The 15,470-nt window shown below is 44.6% G+C and overlaps 1 protein-coding gene across 3 annotated transcripts in view; it reads right to left on the reverse strand.

Moving 5' to 3' along the window:
- Positions 1-15,470, reverse strand: part of ZFYVE26 (zinc finger FYVE-type containing 26) — a 70,566-nt gene that overhangs the window by 50,403 nt on the left and 4,693 nt on the right. For all 3 annotated transcript variants that reach the window (XM_055538412.1, XM_055538410.1, XM_055538411.1), the window contains exons 4-14: positions 13,607-13,696; positions 11,680-12,181; positions 11,020-11,141; positions 10,281-10,445; positions 10,053-10,141; positions 8,952-9,115; positions 6,878-7,081; positions 5,039-5,650; positions 4,423-4,509; positions 1,237-1,305; positions 178-329 (exon numbers count right to left, since the gene is read on the reverse strand). In XM_055538412.1, coding sequence (XP_055394387.1) covers positions 178-329; positions 1,237-1,305; positions 4,423-4,509; positions 5,039-5,650; positions 6,878-7,081; positions 8,952-9,115; positions 10,053-10,141; positions 10,281-10,445; positions 11,020-11,141; positions 11,680-12,181; positions 13,607-13,696 — 2,256 coding nt within the window. The remainder of the gene's footprint in view (positions 1-177; positions 330-1,236; positions 1,306-4,422; positions 4,510-5,038; positions 5,651-6,877; positions 7,082-8,951; positions 9,116-10,052; positions 10,142-10,280; positions 10,446-11,019; positions 11,142-11,679; positions 12,182-13,606; positions 13,697-15,470) is intronic.

Here is a 15,470-nt window from a genome sequence, read left to right on the forward strand (position 1 = left end):
CCTGCTTCTCCTGCTGGAATTGCGTCCTCGGGTGCACCCGAGTGGCTCTGGCTGCACACACACCTGCCTCTATCTGTGGCCCCGCGGGTCCTGGACGGTAAAAGGCTGCCCTAGCGCTTTCCTGTGACAAGGTGAGGCTGAGGCTCCTAACGCCTGTTGCACAAGAACCTGGCTCACCTGGTGGGCTTCTGCAAAGTTCCCCCGGAGGATGCAGGATGCCAGCAGTGACTCAGGCGGGGAGAACATCATGGGGATGAGTGAACTGTGAGGCTGCGGCTGCAATCGGCCCTCCAGCTCATTCTTCCCAGACGCAGCACTCAGACTTCCCTCTGTTGGGATACAGGAACGTGGGCGGCCACGGAAGGGACAGAAATTGAGGAAAAATTACCCTGTCACGGGCTGCCCAACTCCTATCCTTCTCAAAGTCCTCTAAAAGGTATGTAAATAGATCTTGATTTTTCCTCAAATGAAGGGCACACCTATGCTATCATCTTTGTCTCTTCTTCTTAAATCTGAAGTACAGTTGAAGTAGAGTTAATATTGCATTACTTACAGGTGCACAGAAAGTGATTTGGTTATATCTACTCTTTTTAAAAATTCTTTTCCATTACTGGTTATTATAAGATAATAAGTGTAGTTCCCTGTGCTACCTACCCAGTAAATTCTTGTCTATTTTATATATGGAGAAGGCAGTGGCAACCCACTCCAGTACTCTTGTCTGGAAAATCCCATGGACGGAGGAGTCTGGTAGGCTGCAGTTCATGGGGTCGCTGGGAGTCGGACACGACTGAGCGACTTCACTTTCACTTTTCACCTTCATGTATTGGAGAAGGAAATGGCAACCCACTCCAGTATTCTTGCCTGGAGGATCCCAGGGACGGGAGAGCCTGGTGGGCTGCCGTCTATGGGGTTGCACAGAGTCGGACACGACTGAAGCGACTTAGCAGCAGCAGCAGCAGTGTGTATCTGTTAATATGCTAAATTCTTTAGCATATTAAATATAACACTTTATCATCTTTAAATATAAGACTTATGTACCAACTACTTTCCTTGGGTATTTACTTCTGTTTCTCTCTACTGATGAGATATGGAAGGGCTCTCAGCTGATATGGAAATAGCCCCTTCACTGCTGAACACAAGCCAGAACTGCTCAGTCCAAGGTTTCACACCGGGGTGTACGACAACTCTATCAGGGCAAAGTTACTGGAAGTTGGCAACTGGCAGGGACACTGATACCTGAAGTACTTGTGCTCAGTTCACTACTCGTATTTTCCAGGGATGATCTGGAACCTTTGTCCCGGTCATCTAGAGGTATTGGGAAGAAACAGAAAATCAACCATCAATGCCTTACAGTGCAGAAAGTGGGAGGCTGGCTTGAGAGCTGAGATCCAGGTAGAGTGAAAAGATAATGAGTAGTTACTACACCAGTGGCTCCTTCTACAGCAAAACACCAGGTTCCTATGGACCTGTATATATACGCATATGTACATAATTATTCCCCCGCCCCGCCCCCCAGTGGTGAGTCTTTATTCCTTTTAGCTGAGCTGTATTGCTCCCCTTGCAGGGAGGAGAATTTCCTATCTCAGTCCAGCTGCTCCTTCTGAGTGCCCTGAGAAATGGGGATCCATCTTCTTCGTCTCATTCTAGAAGGCTCCAGGCTTCCTCAGCTGATGGTCTGCCTCCCCTCCAGCACGAAGATACACCTAGCAACAAGCTCCAGGGAGGGGTGCTGGCCCTGGCAGAGGAGCAGGGTCAGGAACTGGGGTGAGAGAAGCGACTCAGAGTCTGGCTGAAGGTGCTAGAGCAGCAGCTGCAGGAGCAGGCCCAAGAGGTGAGAGTGAGGGCCCTGGCTGGACCCCTCCCTGGGCACACTGATGGCCCCAGGGTGGGCTTAATATGACCCCAGTGCCCATTTGGCTAGAAGCTTATACCAGCGGTTAACAAGCTCTGGGTCTCAGAGCCTCAGGAGCTTTCAAATTACTTCTAGGGGTCACCGACCCCCACCTGCCCACTAAGCACTGTCAACAGTCTGAAAAAAAATAAAAGCACAGCTATTATAGCCAGGAAGCAGCAGGATGCCAAAGAGGGTCACAAAAATTTTCTGACATAGAAAAGGTGGTCCTAGTACTTGAAAGAGTAGGTAACCAAAGTGTAGGGCCAGGCAGGCTAAAGACCACGATACTGAAAGCCCTGGAGAAAAAGCATCTTTTTCTCAACACTTGCTTTCCTGAAGTGCTGGGGCTTTCAAGGGAAGCTTGCTATTCCTTGTTGTGAAGAATATGTAATTCGAGGGTAATGTCAGGCCACATAAGGCAGCCTCCTTGGCTTACTGTGGGGAAGGAACAGACAGCTGCGGGAAAGAGAAAATGAACTATGCATTTGGGGTTGGATCAGCCAGGTGAATGCAAACTATGCCTTTTGACTCCAATTAACTGAGTCACTTAAGGGGCTCAGCCTTTAAGTTTTCCGTTTCTCTCTCCGTATCTTCCAGCCTGGCCAGGATGCTTGCATCTCTCATTGCCACTTATCTAAAGCCAACTCATTCGTCCATGTTTGGTTCAATAGTCAACTCTTTTATAAAACCTGTTTCTCTGCCTTTTCAGGCTATGCTGACCTTCCCTTCCAAGAGATCTCTTCTGTTTTCAGGCCATGCCACTGGGCAGTTTGTTTTTCATGGGTATTGTTTATGCAGGTAAATTATAAATTCTTCAAAGGCAAAGTCCCGGTTTATGCCTCATTCACTTCCCTCAAAATACCCAGTATTTTTTAGGGCACAGTAAACTATTTAAGAATTACCTGTTAATTATTTAAAAACTAACAAAAATCATAATGGAATATGACTATCCAAAATTTAATACTTCTGTATAATGCTCAATAGACAAAATGCAGCAAAGCTTGTAGCACATAATGACAGAATATTTTCCTTCAGGTATAAAGAGCTTCTTACAATTCAACAAGAAAGACAAATCCAATAGAAAATATGGACCTGAGACTGAAAATTATAAACGGCCAATAAATATATGAAAAGACACAATCTCAAACTAAAAATTAGTATTAAGTTGATGACACACCATTACTATACTAATCATATTGGCAAAGATTAATACTACTCATTGTTTTTTTTTGATACTGCTCATTTCTGATAAGTGTATATTCAAATAGGCTTTTATATACAGATGATGGGAGAGTAAGTTGGCCTGCCTTTTTGGGGGGCGATTTGTTACATCTATATTTTGTACCCACATATACTTTGACTCGGTGAAGGCAATGGCACCCCACTCTAGTACTCTTGCCTGGAAAATCCCATGGACGGAGGAGCCTGGTAGGCTGCAGTCCATGGGGTCGCGAAGAGTCTGACACGACTGGGCGACTTCACTGTCACTTTTCACTTTCATGCACTGGAGAAGGAAATAGCAACCCACTCCAGTGTTCTTGCCTGGAGAATCCCAGGGATGGGGAGCCTGGTGGGCTGCCGTCTATGGGGTCACACAGAGTCGGACACAACTGAAGCGACGCAGCAGCAGCATACTTTGACTTTCTGTTAAACTGCTGTCTATATTATAGATATATTCACACAAGTATGCATAGACATACATACAGGGTTGTTTACTGTAGCACTGTTTATAGGAGCAAAAAACTAGAAACAATTTAAATGCCCACAAAAGGGTAGGTAGGACAATGGACTCCTAAGCAGTCTTTAAAATAAGTGAAGTGACTTCTCAATACAGAGTATGATACATTTACATATGTAAGAGGATGTAAGTGAAAAAAGAAAGTTGCAGCTTCTCTATATAGTAACAATGAATCTATATATCTTCCCAGGTGGCACTAGTGGTAAAGAACCTGCCTGCCAATGCAGGAGATGCAAGAGACGCAAGTTTGATCCCTGGGTTCAGAAGATCCACTGGAGGAAGGCCTGGAGGAGGGCACGGCAACCCAGTCGAGTATTCCTGTCTGGAGAACCCATGGACAGAGGAGCACGGAGGGCTATGGTCCATAGGATCACACAACTGCAGCAATTTAGGGCACATATATATGCTTGCATTGCATAGAGAATTTCTGGCAGAAAACTATAAGCAGGGGTTATTTTAGGGGAGTGGGATTAGGATAATCTTAGACCACTTTTGTTTATACTTTATTTGGAATTGCTCTAAGATACTTTATCTTTGGGTGGTCCAGTGGTTAAAGACTCCACATTCCCAGCGCAGGGGGCCCAGGTTGGATCCCTGGTCAGGGAACTAGATCCCACATGCCACCACTAAGACCTAGCACAGACAAATACATAAATAACAATTCAGAAAAAAAGATACTTTATCTTTAAGAATTGCTTGACTGTTTTACCTTTAAGAATACTAGACAAGTGGCAATACATCATCTGCCTGGTGCATGGGATGGAGGCATGGGGAGAGCTCTTTGGATTACCTGCCCGGCTCTTTCTTGTCCGACGACCCCGGCGGAGACTGGGGTGCCGTGTGGTGAGGGGTCGGAATCTTCGGGAAGGTTGTTCCTCTGAAACAGCAAACCCAGTGGGTCATATGGGAGGGTGATCAATTTTTTTTCTAATTGATGTATCACTGCTGCTGTACAGTATTATATAAGTTATAGGTGTACAATATTATATAAGTTACAGGTTATATATAACATATAATGTAATACTGTATATTACAGTTGCACAATATAGTGATTCACAATTTTTAAAGGTTATACTCCATTTATAGTTATAAAATGTTGGCCCTATTCCCCGTGTTGTACAATATATCCTTGTAGCTTATTTTATACCTAACCATTTGTACCTCTTACTCCCCTACTCCTATACTGCCCCTCCTCCCTTCGAGGGTGACCAATTTTGAGTTGGTCCACCTCCTGGGGTAATAACAGGGAAGATCTGAACCAGACTGTGAGCCGTGGAGCAGTTCCTGAGTTCTGACAGGGGTGGCTCTGGTGATGTGTCTGGAGCTAGTTGGCTCTATGCACTCCTAGCTCTCTCCCGTATTCCTGAGATGTTTCTTTCACCTCCCCTTCTGTTATCTCCTCTCACCTGAGCCCTGGATGCTGGTCACCACCTTGTACCTCCACTGGGCCTCCGAGAGAACCTTGGAGAACTGGTGCAGGCGACTCTGCAGTCCGTCTCTGCTGCCCGAGCTGCTCTGGCCTTCCAGCAGCTTTGGCTTCTCAGGGGGACCGCGGCTGCTCAGCTCATCCAGCTGCTCCTGGAGCAGCCTGAGGAAGGCTCCTATCGCAAATTCATCAGCCAGGAACCCACTGACACCACTCGTAAAGTGCTTTAGGTCCAAAAAGCTGTGCCCGTGAGGCTCCGGGGAACTGTATTTTGGCTCTGGCTTCGGACAGCTTGGAACTGTGTAGGCCAGGCCCCTGGCGGTACCCAGGGCACCCTGTTCTGACTTCCTCTCAGGCTGTGCTACGTGCTGAGGGCTCTCTGACGGGGACCTCAAACCCAGCGGGCCCTTCCCCTCAACATCATCGTCCTCAGCGTAGTCCTCGGGCAGGTGAGGCTCTGGGTGAAGATCGGCAGAGGTGATGAGGAGCAACGAGAAGATGTTTTCTAGAAGTTCCAGGCACAGAGAGTCAGGAATACTGCACAGATACTGTTGACACCTGGCCAGGTACGTTGAGAAGAGATCTGAAGCACCTGAAGCAGCATGGGTAAGAGAAGAGGCCAGAGAAGGAGAAGGAAAGAGAGAGAATGCAAACATTAGAAAGAGTACTTGCCAGACTCAAACACTTTCCCAACTTTAACTCATTTCTTTCTTTGTAATGACTCAGGGAACTGTGGTTACAGTCAGAAGAACGAGAGACCGCTGAGCCATGTCTTCATGATTTGCAGAAAGATTTTGTTCCCTTAACAAAAAGCACAGCTGACTGAGCACTCAAAATTTTGTTTCTGCTTTTTGAAATTAGATTATTCCTCATCTCGGAGAAGCACTCCATATTTCAATTCCTACAATGAAGACAGCCTGGAGACTCCTTATCCCTCATTTCCATTTTCATTCACTGTTACAGTACAGGTGACCACAGGCTACCCAGATCGCTTAAGACATACTCACTGGTCAGAAATGACCATGCTTACAGGTGAAGGTCTATTCCAAAGCTGAAAGGGAGAGAGATCTGAACACAAGGCACAGAAGGCAAATAAGGAGTTGCAAGTTATTAAGAAAAATGGGAGAGAATAGGACAGAAGGTTCTTTCAAACTGTAGGCTGTGACCCAAGACACTGACTTAGCTGCACTTGAAAAAATGAAATAAAACAGAAAAATAATCTGGAGTGTGCTCTGTATGGAAGGGTAAACAATGCTTCTTGAAAGTTATTTCAGTTTTGTTGTTGTTTAGTTGCTAAGTTGTGTCTCTTTTGTGATCCCCAAGGACTGTAGCCTACCAGGCTCCTGTCCATGGGATTTCTTAGGCAAGAATACTGGAGTGGGTTGCCATTTCCTTCTCCAGGGGATCGTCCCTACTCAAGAGATCGAACCTGCATCTTCTGTAGTGGCAGGCAGATTCTTTACCACTGAGCCACCAGGGCAGCCCTATTTCAGTTTATACGTCACATATATACATACACACAAAAGCACAGATTATATACCTAGGTACAAACTGAAGTGATGTAAAATACTGTGGATTGAGTTTAAAAAAAAAGCATTTGGAAAACACGGTACTAGATCAGACTCTGAGAAGTTATACAAATCACTTGCTTTCTCCATGTCCCTTTGATTCACAGAGGCTGATACATGGAAGAAATTAATCATGGGCATAATAAAAGGCCACCTTCCAATCCTGGTGGAAAAGTGTTCCCACGCAAAGAGCCTCCTGGGGCAGGTGGTGCGCAGCTTCTGCTGGGGAAGGGGTGAGGGCGGCACTGTACCTGGGGAGGAGGGAGGATCGTTCACGGGCTCTGCAACTGAGGCCAGGTCATCAGAGGGGCCGTCTTTGCACTGCCGGCACTGGGAGTGCTGGTGTGAGCTGACGCACAGGGCATAGATGGCGTACTTCATGGCACAGAAGCTCCGGTAGAGAGTCAGGCTCTGACTCTGGCTCAGGTGTGCGGGGACGAGGGTGTCAGCTGAATCTGAATTGCAGAGAGAATCAGGCAGAACTTCAGGATTGCTCTTTTTAGGCCAGGGCCGCACTCGGGCTGAAGCACAGAGATATCAAGCTACTAATCCCCTAAGTGTTCTCACCCTCTTTCTTTTTGGGCAGTGTGATGGGTATCTCTTCCAGGTCTTGTTTCCTACTCAACAACAATGTCTAGTTCCCCTGATTCCTTTTACCCACCAACTTCCCCTCTACATGTCTGTTCTACCCAGGTCTCCTGGCTATTTAACAAGTTTTCCCCTTGCATTTCTTAAAATACTTGTTTTTCCTTTTTTAAATAATTAAAACTTGTAAAAGTTTAGTCTACTTTAGAGAATGCCGCATTATCCAAAAGGAGGCTTAAAATGTGTTTAGATCAAGAAACAAGAGAGCAAAGTAACACAAAATTTTTTTAAAAATTGATATTTTTAGGAAAGCCCCAAAGCAGACATCATGGGAAAAAAAATACAAACTCTGTTGAGATTACTTTACACTTATTTAATAATTTATAATTTTTTATTAAAAATTTGTTTTGAATTTAGGAAGCAGGGTCCCATAATCTTTACAGAATCTCTAAACATCTTAATCTAGCCCAAATTATTTCCATAGAAGAAGTACAACCTGTTCAAAGAAATAAAGCAAAAAGAAGAAAAAAAATGTCACCCACAATCCTACCAGCTAAACACAAACCACTGTTAGGTACATTCTGGTTTAACCCCTTTCACACTTTGTGTACATGTAGAGTTGGTGGTAGGTCCTTTAAAAAAGTAAATGGTGGGGTGGGATGAATTGGGAGATTGGGATTGATGTATATACACTAGTGATATTATATATAAAATAGGTAACTAGTGAGAACCTTCTAGAGAAGGAAATGGCAACCCACTCCAGTATTCTTGCCTGGGGAAATCCCATGGGCAGAGGAGCCTGGTGGGCTATAGTCCATGGGGTCACAAAAGAGGCAGACACGACTGAGTGACAAAACAGCAACAATGAGAACCCACTGTAGAGCACGGGGAACTCTACTCAGTGCTCTGTGGTCACCTAAATGGGAAGGAAATCCAAAAAAGAGGGGATATATGTATACATATAGCTGACTCACTTTGCTGTAAAGCAGAAACTAACATAACATTGTAACGTAATTATGCACCAATAAAAATTAATTTACAAAAGTAAAGCAAAGCAATATCTAGGCTGAAAGACATCTACTGCCACATGAAAATGTTTGTTTCTCCCAAAGGTAAGGTCCCTGGCCTGTGTAGTAGATTGAGACCACACTATCGTATGATTTTTGAGAGCGGAAAGAAAGAGCTTGCTACGAGGGCTCTGAATTTACACCAAAGATCTAAGGCTAAAGTAAGGCTTTGTTACTGTTTAAGGCAAGTCTTTTTTTGGAAAGAAAAACTCTAAAAAAGTTTGAAAAAGAATCTTCTAAGAGAAAAATCCAACCTGTTCAATAGACTATGAAGAAGGTACAGGGAAGGCAGGCACAAAATGTGCTATGAGACAGCTAATGGACCTTGGAGACTCACCAAGAACTGGCATAGATACTGCCAGTGACAATGCTGTGAATTGCCATGTCACATGACAGTTCCTAATTCCATGGATTGAGGGTATGCTTGTGGTTCCTGAGCTGGATCCCTAAGGGACTGCTCTCATAGGATTCCCTTGGCCTCACCTAGAAAGGGGAGGGTGTCCCTACATCTCATAATCTGATTGGAGCAAACAGCACTAATTTAGAAGTACCTGCTGGACCACCCATCTTGACAGATCCCAGCAATCATGCTAAATAAATCTTGTGCTAAAAGAAACATGTGTAATACTTTCCTGGGGGGAACCCTGCCTAGGTCACTCCTTCGCCAACTCACCATGCTCTTGCTGGGGGTCCTTGGCTGGCACCTTCTGTAGGAGCTTGAGAACATCTTCCTCCCTGAGGGCTGGAAGGTTTGTAAGGTGATGGAGAGAGTAGAGCACTGAGTGGCTGTCTCCACCATGTAAATGACACAAGAGATCTCTCTTTGGTATGGGGTTGCTGAAAGCAAAAGTTGGGAGGATGGAAGGGGAGACAGTTTAAATAATTGCTTGGGAAAAGACCAGTCTCCATTTCCTCTTATTCTTTCTCTCTGGTTTGTAACACCACAGGTTTCACTTCCCCAAACACTAAATTTCAGATGGACAATGACAGAGGATAGCATTTGTTTTACCCTCAGGGAAGGACATCTATCAAACCAGCTTTTTACTTGTCTAGAAAAGATCTAGGAAGGGCCTTTGTGCTCAGCAGACTCTAAAAAGGCCCCACAGATTAAGCTTCCTAATTTCTGTAACCTTCCTAGCTGAGATCCAACAGGGGCTTCTCTGCTTTTCTTTGAGTCAGGGCCCCTCGCTACTTCCACCTCTGCTGGTAATGTGGGTGAAGAACAAAACAGGAACCCAGATTTAGGGAGGACTAAGGCTAAGTTATCAGGAAAACACAGGACCTCACACACATTTCAAAAGGCAGTTGTTGAATAAAAATGTGACTTAAGATAACATGCAGCTAAGGATGTGGACCACGCCCAAAAGCTGTGTGACTCTAGGCATGTTACTTAACACTTCTGGGCTTCAGGGGCCCCATCTTTAAAATGAGGATAACTTTGGTGTCTATCTCACAGGATTAGGGTCAAGCTCATTACGTAAATGACTTAAAGCAATCCCTGGTATACAGTAAGTGCTCAGGAAACACAAGCTTTTGTTTTTGTTATCATTGTCATCCTTAAATTATCCTCTAGTTATGACCTTGTGGCTGTAGTGAAGATTATCACTACTTGTATTTCTTTCCCGGTTTAATAGTTGGAAAAACTACTTGTTGTGGGTCAATACTGTCAACTCAAGACATTTATGGGGAAGATGTGTTGAAAAGGCCACATGCGTAGATTGTGGGGTCAAGTGTGCCCAGTGGTGGGAAGGGGGCTGGTGGTACAGAACCGTACCTGCTGTGCTGCACACACCACTCCAGGACCTCCAGGTGAGCCCACAGCCCATCGCAGGCATCCCTCAGGAGCTTATCACAGCCTTGGTCCTGCATTGATACAGGAGAAGAAAGAGATGCTGACTCGGGTCCCTGGGGTCAGAGGCTGTGACCTACTTCAGGACCCTGCCCCAGCCCAAAGCCTCATCACACACATTTCTGGAGGAGCTTGGGCTGCAGCATGAGTTACCTGGGTCCTGTGGAGTGTCTGGAGCAGGCTCTTGGCTGACGCTAGGCTCTGGCAGTGTGTCCAGCCCAGGAGCACGAGCAGTCTGCTGAGAGGCCTGAATTCTCTATTGAGCAGGCAGCCAAGACTTGGGAAGTCTTCCTCCTTCAGTAGGGTGAGTGCTGTCACCTGGAAGCCAAAGGAGACGGCTAGAGGACTTGCTGCGCATCAGGGTGAGAAGATTTTCTGTTTAGAAGGGAGGTTTCCAACAATGCCAGAAGTGGCCAGTTGTTTATAAAATGTTTACAAAAATATTAGATGGTAAGCTTCCTGAAGGCAGGGACTGACTTCTGTTGTATCTCCAGATCCTAGCATAGGATGTAGCACATAGACTAAGTTAATAAACAGTTGTTGAATTAAACTGGACCTCAGCTGCAATCTGGAAGAAGGGTAGAGTAATTAGATTCCCCTGTCAATTAGGCGACATGTTGCTGCCACTGTCTCTTCTTCCTCACACTCTCCAGAAAGCTTACACATACCTGCCCAAGGACAGATATGAAATGAAATGCTGGCAGTTCTAAATATGAATGATACTGGTTCTCAGAGCCTTCTGGAACTGTGAGAGGGACACAAACTAGATGACTTACCACTAATTAAACTGCTTTGCATTGGACAGATGAATGGGCAAGAAAGGAAGAATGAAAAAAACCTGGAAAGGATCCCTGGGAACTTGTGTGATGGAGAATCACTGAGTTTGACTTACCAGGATCTGCTCGAGGAAGTGCTTGCTGTTGCTCAGGCAATAGAAATAGGCCAATTTCCAGGCGTGGGCTGGGTCAGGATTGGAGAACAAGGCTAGCATTGCCCGCTCAGGATCAAGAGGATCTGGTTGGAGTGAAAATTAACACAGACAGCCCAACTGATGTGAGAGTTCATTCTTTCAGAAAGTTACACCAGATTTTCTACACTTCTATCTTAAAGACTCTTTCTTCTCTTGGTGTGTGTGCTCAATTCATCAGTTGTGTCTAACTCTTTGCAACCCCATGGCTCCCCTGACCAGGCTCCTCTGTCCATGGGATTTCCCAGGCAAGAATACTGGAATGGGTTGTCATTTCCTTCTCCAGGGGATCTTCCTGATGCAGGGATTGAACCTGCAACTTTTGTGGCTCCTGCATTGGCAGGTGGATTATTTCCCATTAGCGCCACCTCTTTCCTGCTAGTGTATCATTTTTTCCCCCATCACTCCATCTTGGACTACAAAATACGTGCTTTCACAAAGCACAGATGCCCATTTTTACAGAACCCTTGCCCATTTTTGCTTAGCTTCTCCCATTAGATTTCCAGAGCAACATAGAAGGCAGGGATTCAGAGGGGTTGGACAGGGTGGAATTGGCAACACAGGAGAAGCTGTGCAGGGACACACCTTTTCCCGAGGGCGTGGCCTTCTCTGCACAGGTGTGGCTGTACAGGGACACCAGGTCCCGCCCGGCCTTGTGCAGCAGGCAGCCCAGCAGCCGCTCCTCCCGCAGGGGACTCCCCTCGGACCTGCAGGCCTCCAGCAGCTCCTCACACAGGAGACGCAGCTCAGCCCCGAGCGGCTCTGCAGGGCAGCGCAGCGTCCGCAGAGCCCCGTAGATGGCATCGACTGTCCCTGGGGGAGCGGCGGTAGGGCCCTGCAAAGTTCGCAGTGCCTTCCGAATGAGGTCCACCAGTGCTTCCTGCAGAGGCCAGCCTCGGAGGCCCGCACCATCAACCTCCCCAAGCAGGAGCTCCAGCAGGGCCTGTGCGACCTGGGGGGCCTCCCTCAAGAGATCCCAGAGCACAGACACAGCTTCTGAGCTGAGCCGAGGGGGCCAGCTCTCCTGCCTCAGGTTTCCATCAAGCACAGGGTCCACTCTGTCTTGTGCTAAGACCGCATACAGCTCCTAAATAGAGGATGAAGAGAGAGAGATGGGTGGTATGCCCAGAATGTCATCACTTACAAGCCTCGATGTTTCCCTCCTTTCAGTGTACACATGCATGGATATATACAATAGAAGCAGTAGCAAAGGTTTCTGTAGTTGCTACTATGTGCCAGGTTCTTTAGACAGAAAAATTAATACTTAAAACCACCTTAGGAAGAAGACACTACTATTATCCTCATTTTGAAGGTGTCCTCCAACTAGGGGGTTGAGGCAAAGAGAGATTTGTCCAAGGCCTCCATCCTCAAGCTAGTCTATCCACACCCCTATCCTCATTGCCCCTGAAATGTACACTGTCACACTAAATCAGGGACTGCAAGCTCACAGACCAGGTAACAAATTTTTATAAGCACTTAAATTCAATTTTTAAAAGAACACTACAGACTAGTTTTTAACCCTGGATCTAAATCCCAACAAAGATTTCAGATACAGCCTGTTCTTTTCTTTTTGATTGTTTATTTTTTCTTAACTTTTAATTTTATATTGGAGTATAGCAGATAAACAATTTTGGGATAGTTTCAGGTGGACAGCAAAGGGACTCAGCCATACATATACATGTATCCAATCTTCCCCAAACTCCCCTCCTATCCAGGCTGCCACATAACATTGCAGATACAACCCATTTTTTTATCTTTCCATAAAACCATCCCCAGTACCTCCAACCCACACAACTCTCCCTCCTTATGGGGCTCAGTACCATATGGTTTAGTACAAAATTGTGCTATGCATGTATTTCCTTCTTCCCCCACTAGACTGTAGTCTTTAAAAGGCAAGATCTCTGGAGCCTATAATTTGTTTGGTAGGTTATTTCCCACTCTTCATTCCTGTGGGTGGTGCTCAGGGATACTTCTTCATTACCTGCCTCTGAGACAGTCAAAGGACCTTGAGTCCTAGTGAAAGTCCCTACCTTAAATCCTACTGTAAATATGTCTTTCATTAGCTGGTGGCCAGATCATGAAGAAAATAAGCATTAAGCCTCAGAGCATCCCTCATGCACTAAAGGACAGATCTAGTTAAGATTCTGAATCTCTTCCCAGAAGGTTGTGAGGATTAACTATAACATATTCAGTGCACCTGTTACAGAAAAAAGATTTTTTTTTTTTTTTTTTTTCCTTGTCTATGGGATTTTTCCAGGCAAGACTACTGGAGTGGGTTGCCATTTCCTTCTCCAGAGCTATACTTAGTACTTCTGGCCAAAACACTTCTAGGAAGTCTACAATTAGATAAGATTTCCCTATCTGTAAATTTCCTTCAAGGGGCCTCCCCCTGGTCTGGCCTGAGAAAAGTGAACAGCCAGCATCCTGAGGGCTTGTTTCTGCTGGATCCCTGAAAGCTGGGCTTCTTGAGTGACTGCACCCCTGGGCAGACAGAGCTGGGGCTCTTTCTCACCTTGAGGATGTCCTCTGAGATGTCACTTGGGAGGTCTTCTGACAATAAAAGAAACTCAAGTTTTCTCCGGAAGCCAGTTGGGAGTAACTTCTAGAAGAATCATAAGAAGGAGCATAGAGATTAAGAATATGATTTAAGGGAATTCCCTGACTATCCAGTGGTTTCACTGCAGTGGGCCTTGGTCCAATTCCTGGCCAGGGAACTAAGATCCCACACACCACATGGAGCAGCCAAAAAAAAAAAAAGACTATATTTTAGCTGAAAATTATAAGTAAGTACTTACTTTTCTCCCGTTCAGCTTATTTCTGCTGTTTTCTCTAAGATAAAGTACTTTCTTTCTTGATAAAATACTTTTGACCATTATGACCATTACATTTCTAGGTATGTTTTCATTCAGACACTTTTCTTTATAAACAAAAACAGCTAAACTGAACATATACTCCCCTTAAATACTAACACTGAGATCCCACACTGATCAGCCTCAAATGCCAAGGCTTGCCATTTCATGTGATTTTTTCCCTAACTTGAGGACCTTCTCCAAGAATCTTCCTTGTGGTGTCCCAAATACCCAGTTATGAGTAAGTCGGGATGGAATGGCCCACATGATCCTTTTTTGGACCAACCCCCTATTTTTAATTTCCATTTTTAGTTAGAAAATTAAAGGGGGAGAGATCTAATGTTCATGAAACACTTATTCTGTGCCAGTTACTACATGCCAAGTTTTCATATGCTTTTAAAAATCTCATTTAATTGCTAAATCAACAAACCTATGGCCTTGGGATGTTTTAAGACACAATCTTCAGTAAAGATGAAATGATTAGGAAGTATTTTCCAATCATTTCAAGCATGCAAAGGAAGATGTTTGTTAAGGAGACATGTCATCAGAGATTACTGCATAAAGGAAGAGAAAGCTTCTGATTTATTCTGTACCTACTTATTTCACAGTAACTTCCCTTCAGCTGGTCCTTAAAACTAAAATGATAGTTCCCCTTTCTCTAGGCACAAATTAAAATAAGATGAAAGTCTGGGACTAATCCTAACAAGCACTCTTTAAAACTAGAGACACCTGTAAATCTTGCAGCTGGTTAAATCCTCCAGAAGATGGGTTTTATTGAAAAGTCTCCTAAATCAAGGCAAGAAGCACCTGCAGGATTGTGTGTCTGTTAAGAGAAGTTTAGAACATAAGAGCACGCTTACTTTATTCGTGTGTCATTCATTACATCAGAGGCTAATAAGATCTAGTATGTTCTTGGTCCAAGATCCTTCTTACCATGCCCTCCCCTAATGCTCTATGCCACCTGAATCCATGCATAATGCTAGTGATTGGAAGGTGATAAAGAAAATTCATCTGGCAAGCTCAAAGTTAGTGATTCCATTGAGGACTAGGAGGAAGGAATAGATAACGCCAGAGAGCAGGCTCTTAATAAAAGAACTGGTTAAGATTTTAGGACTTTCATTTAAAGTCCTAAAGACTGACTAGCTTGTATTTTTCTACTGGTGAGGTTACTTTATGTCTCCGCAGGGTCATAAACATTTAACATTTGTAAAACAGGCAAGAATTTGCCCAATGTTTCTAGGCACAGATTTTCTTATTATAAAATCAAGGCCATGTTCAATGTAGAAAAATCAGAGAATACAAACAGGCAAATGAAAACACACATTCACAACACACACATACCCCAACTCTTTCAACTGAAGGAGAACTATAATGACAACTGTATTCTAAGAGTATTCAGACCATTTTCTATATGTGCATATAGGCATGCATAACAAACACTGTTTTCTAAACAGCTTTTTCTTTTTCTTCACATAGTAGAGTACAAATATCCTTCCACAAGACTGCAAATTTATTTACCACGTAATT

This window comes from Bubalus kerabau, chromosome 10 (genome assembly GCF_029407905.1).
Source record: "Bubalus kerabau isolate K-KA32 ecotype Philippines breed swamp buffalo chromosome 10, PCC_UOA_SB_1v2, whole genome shotgun sequence".
In the NCBI taxonomy this organism is placed as follows: domain Eukaryota; kingdom Metazoa; phylum Chordata; class Mammalia; order Artiodactyla; family Bovidae; genus Bubalus; species Bubalus kerabau.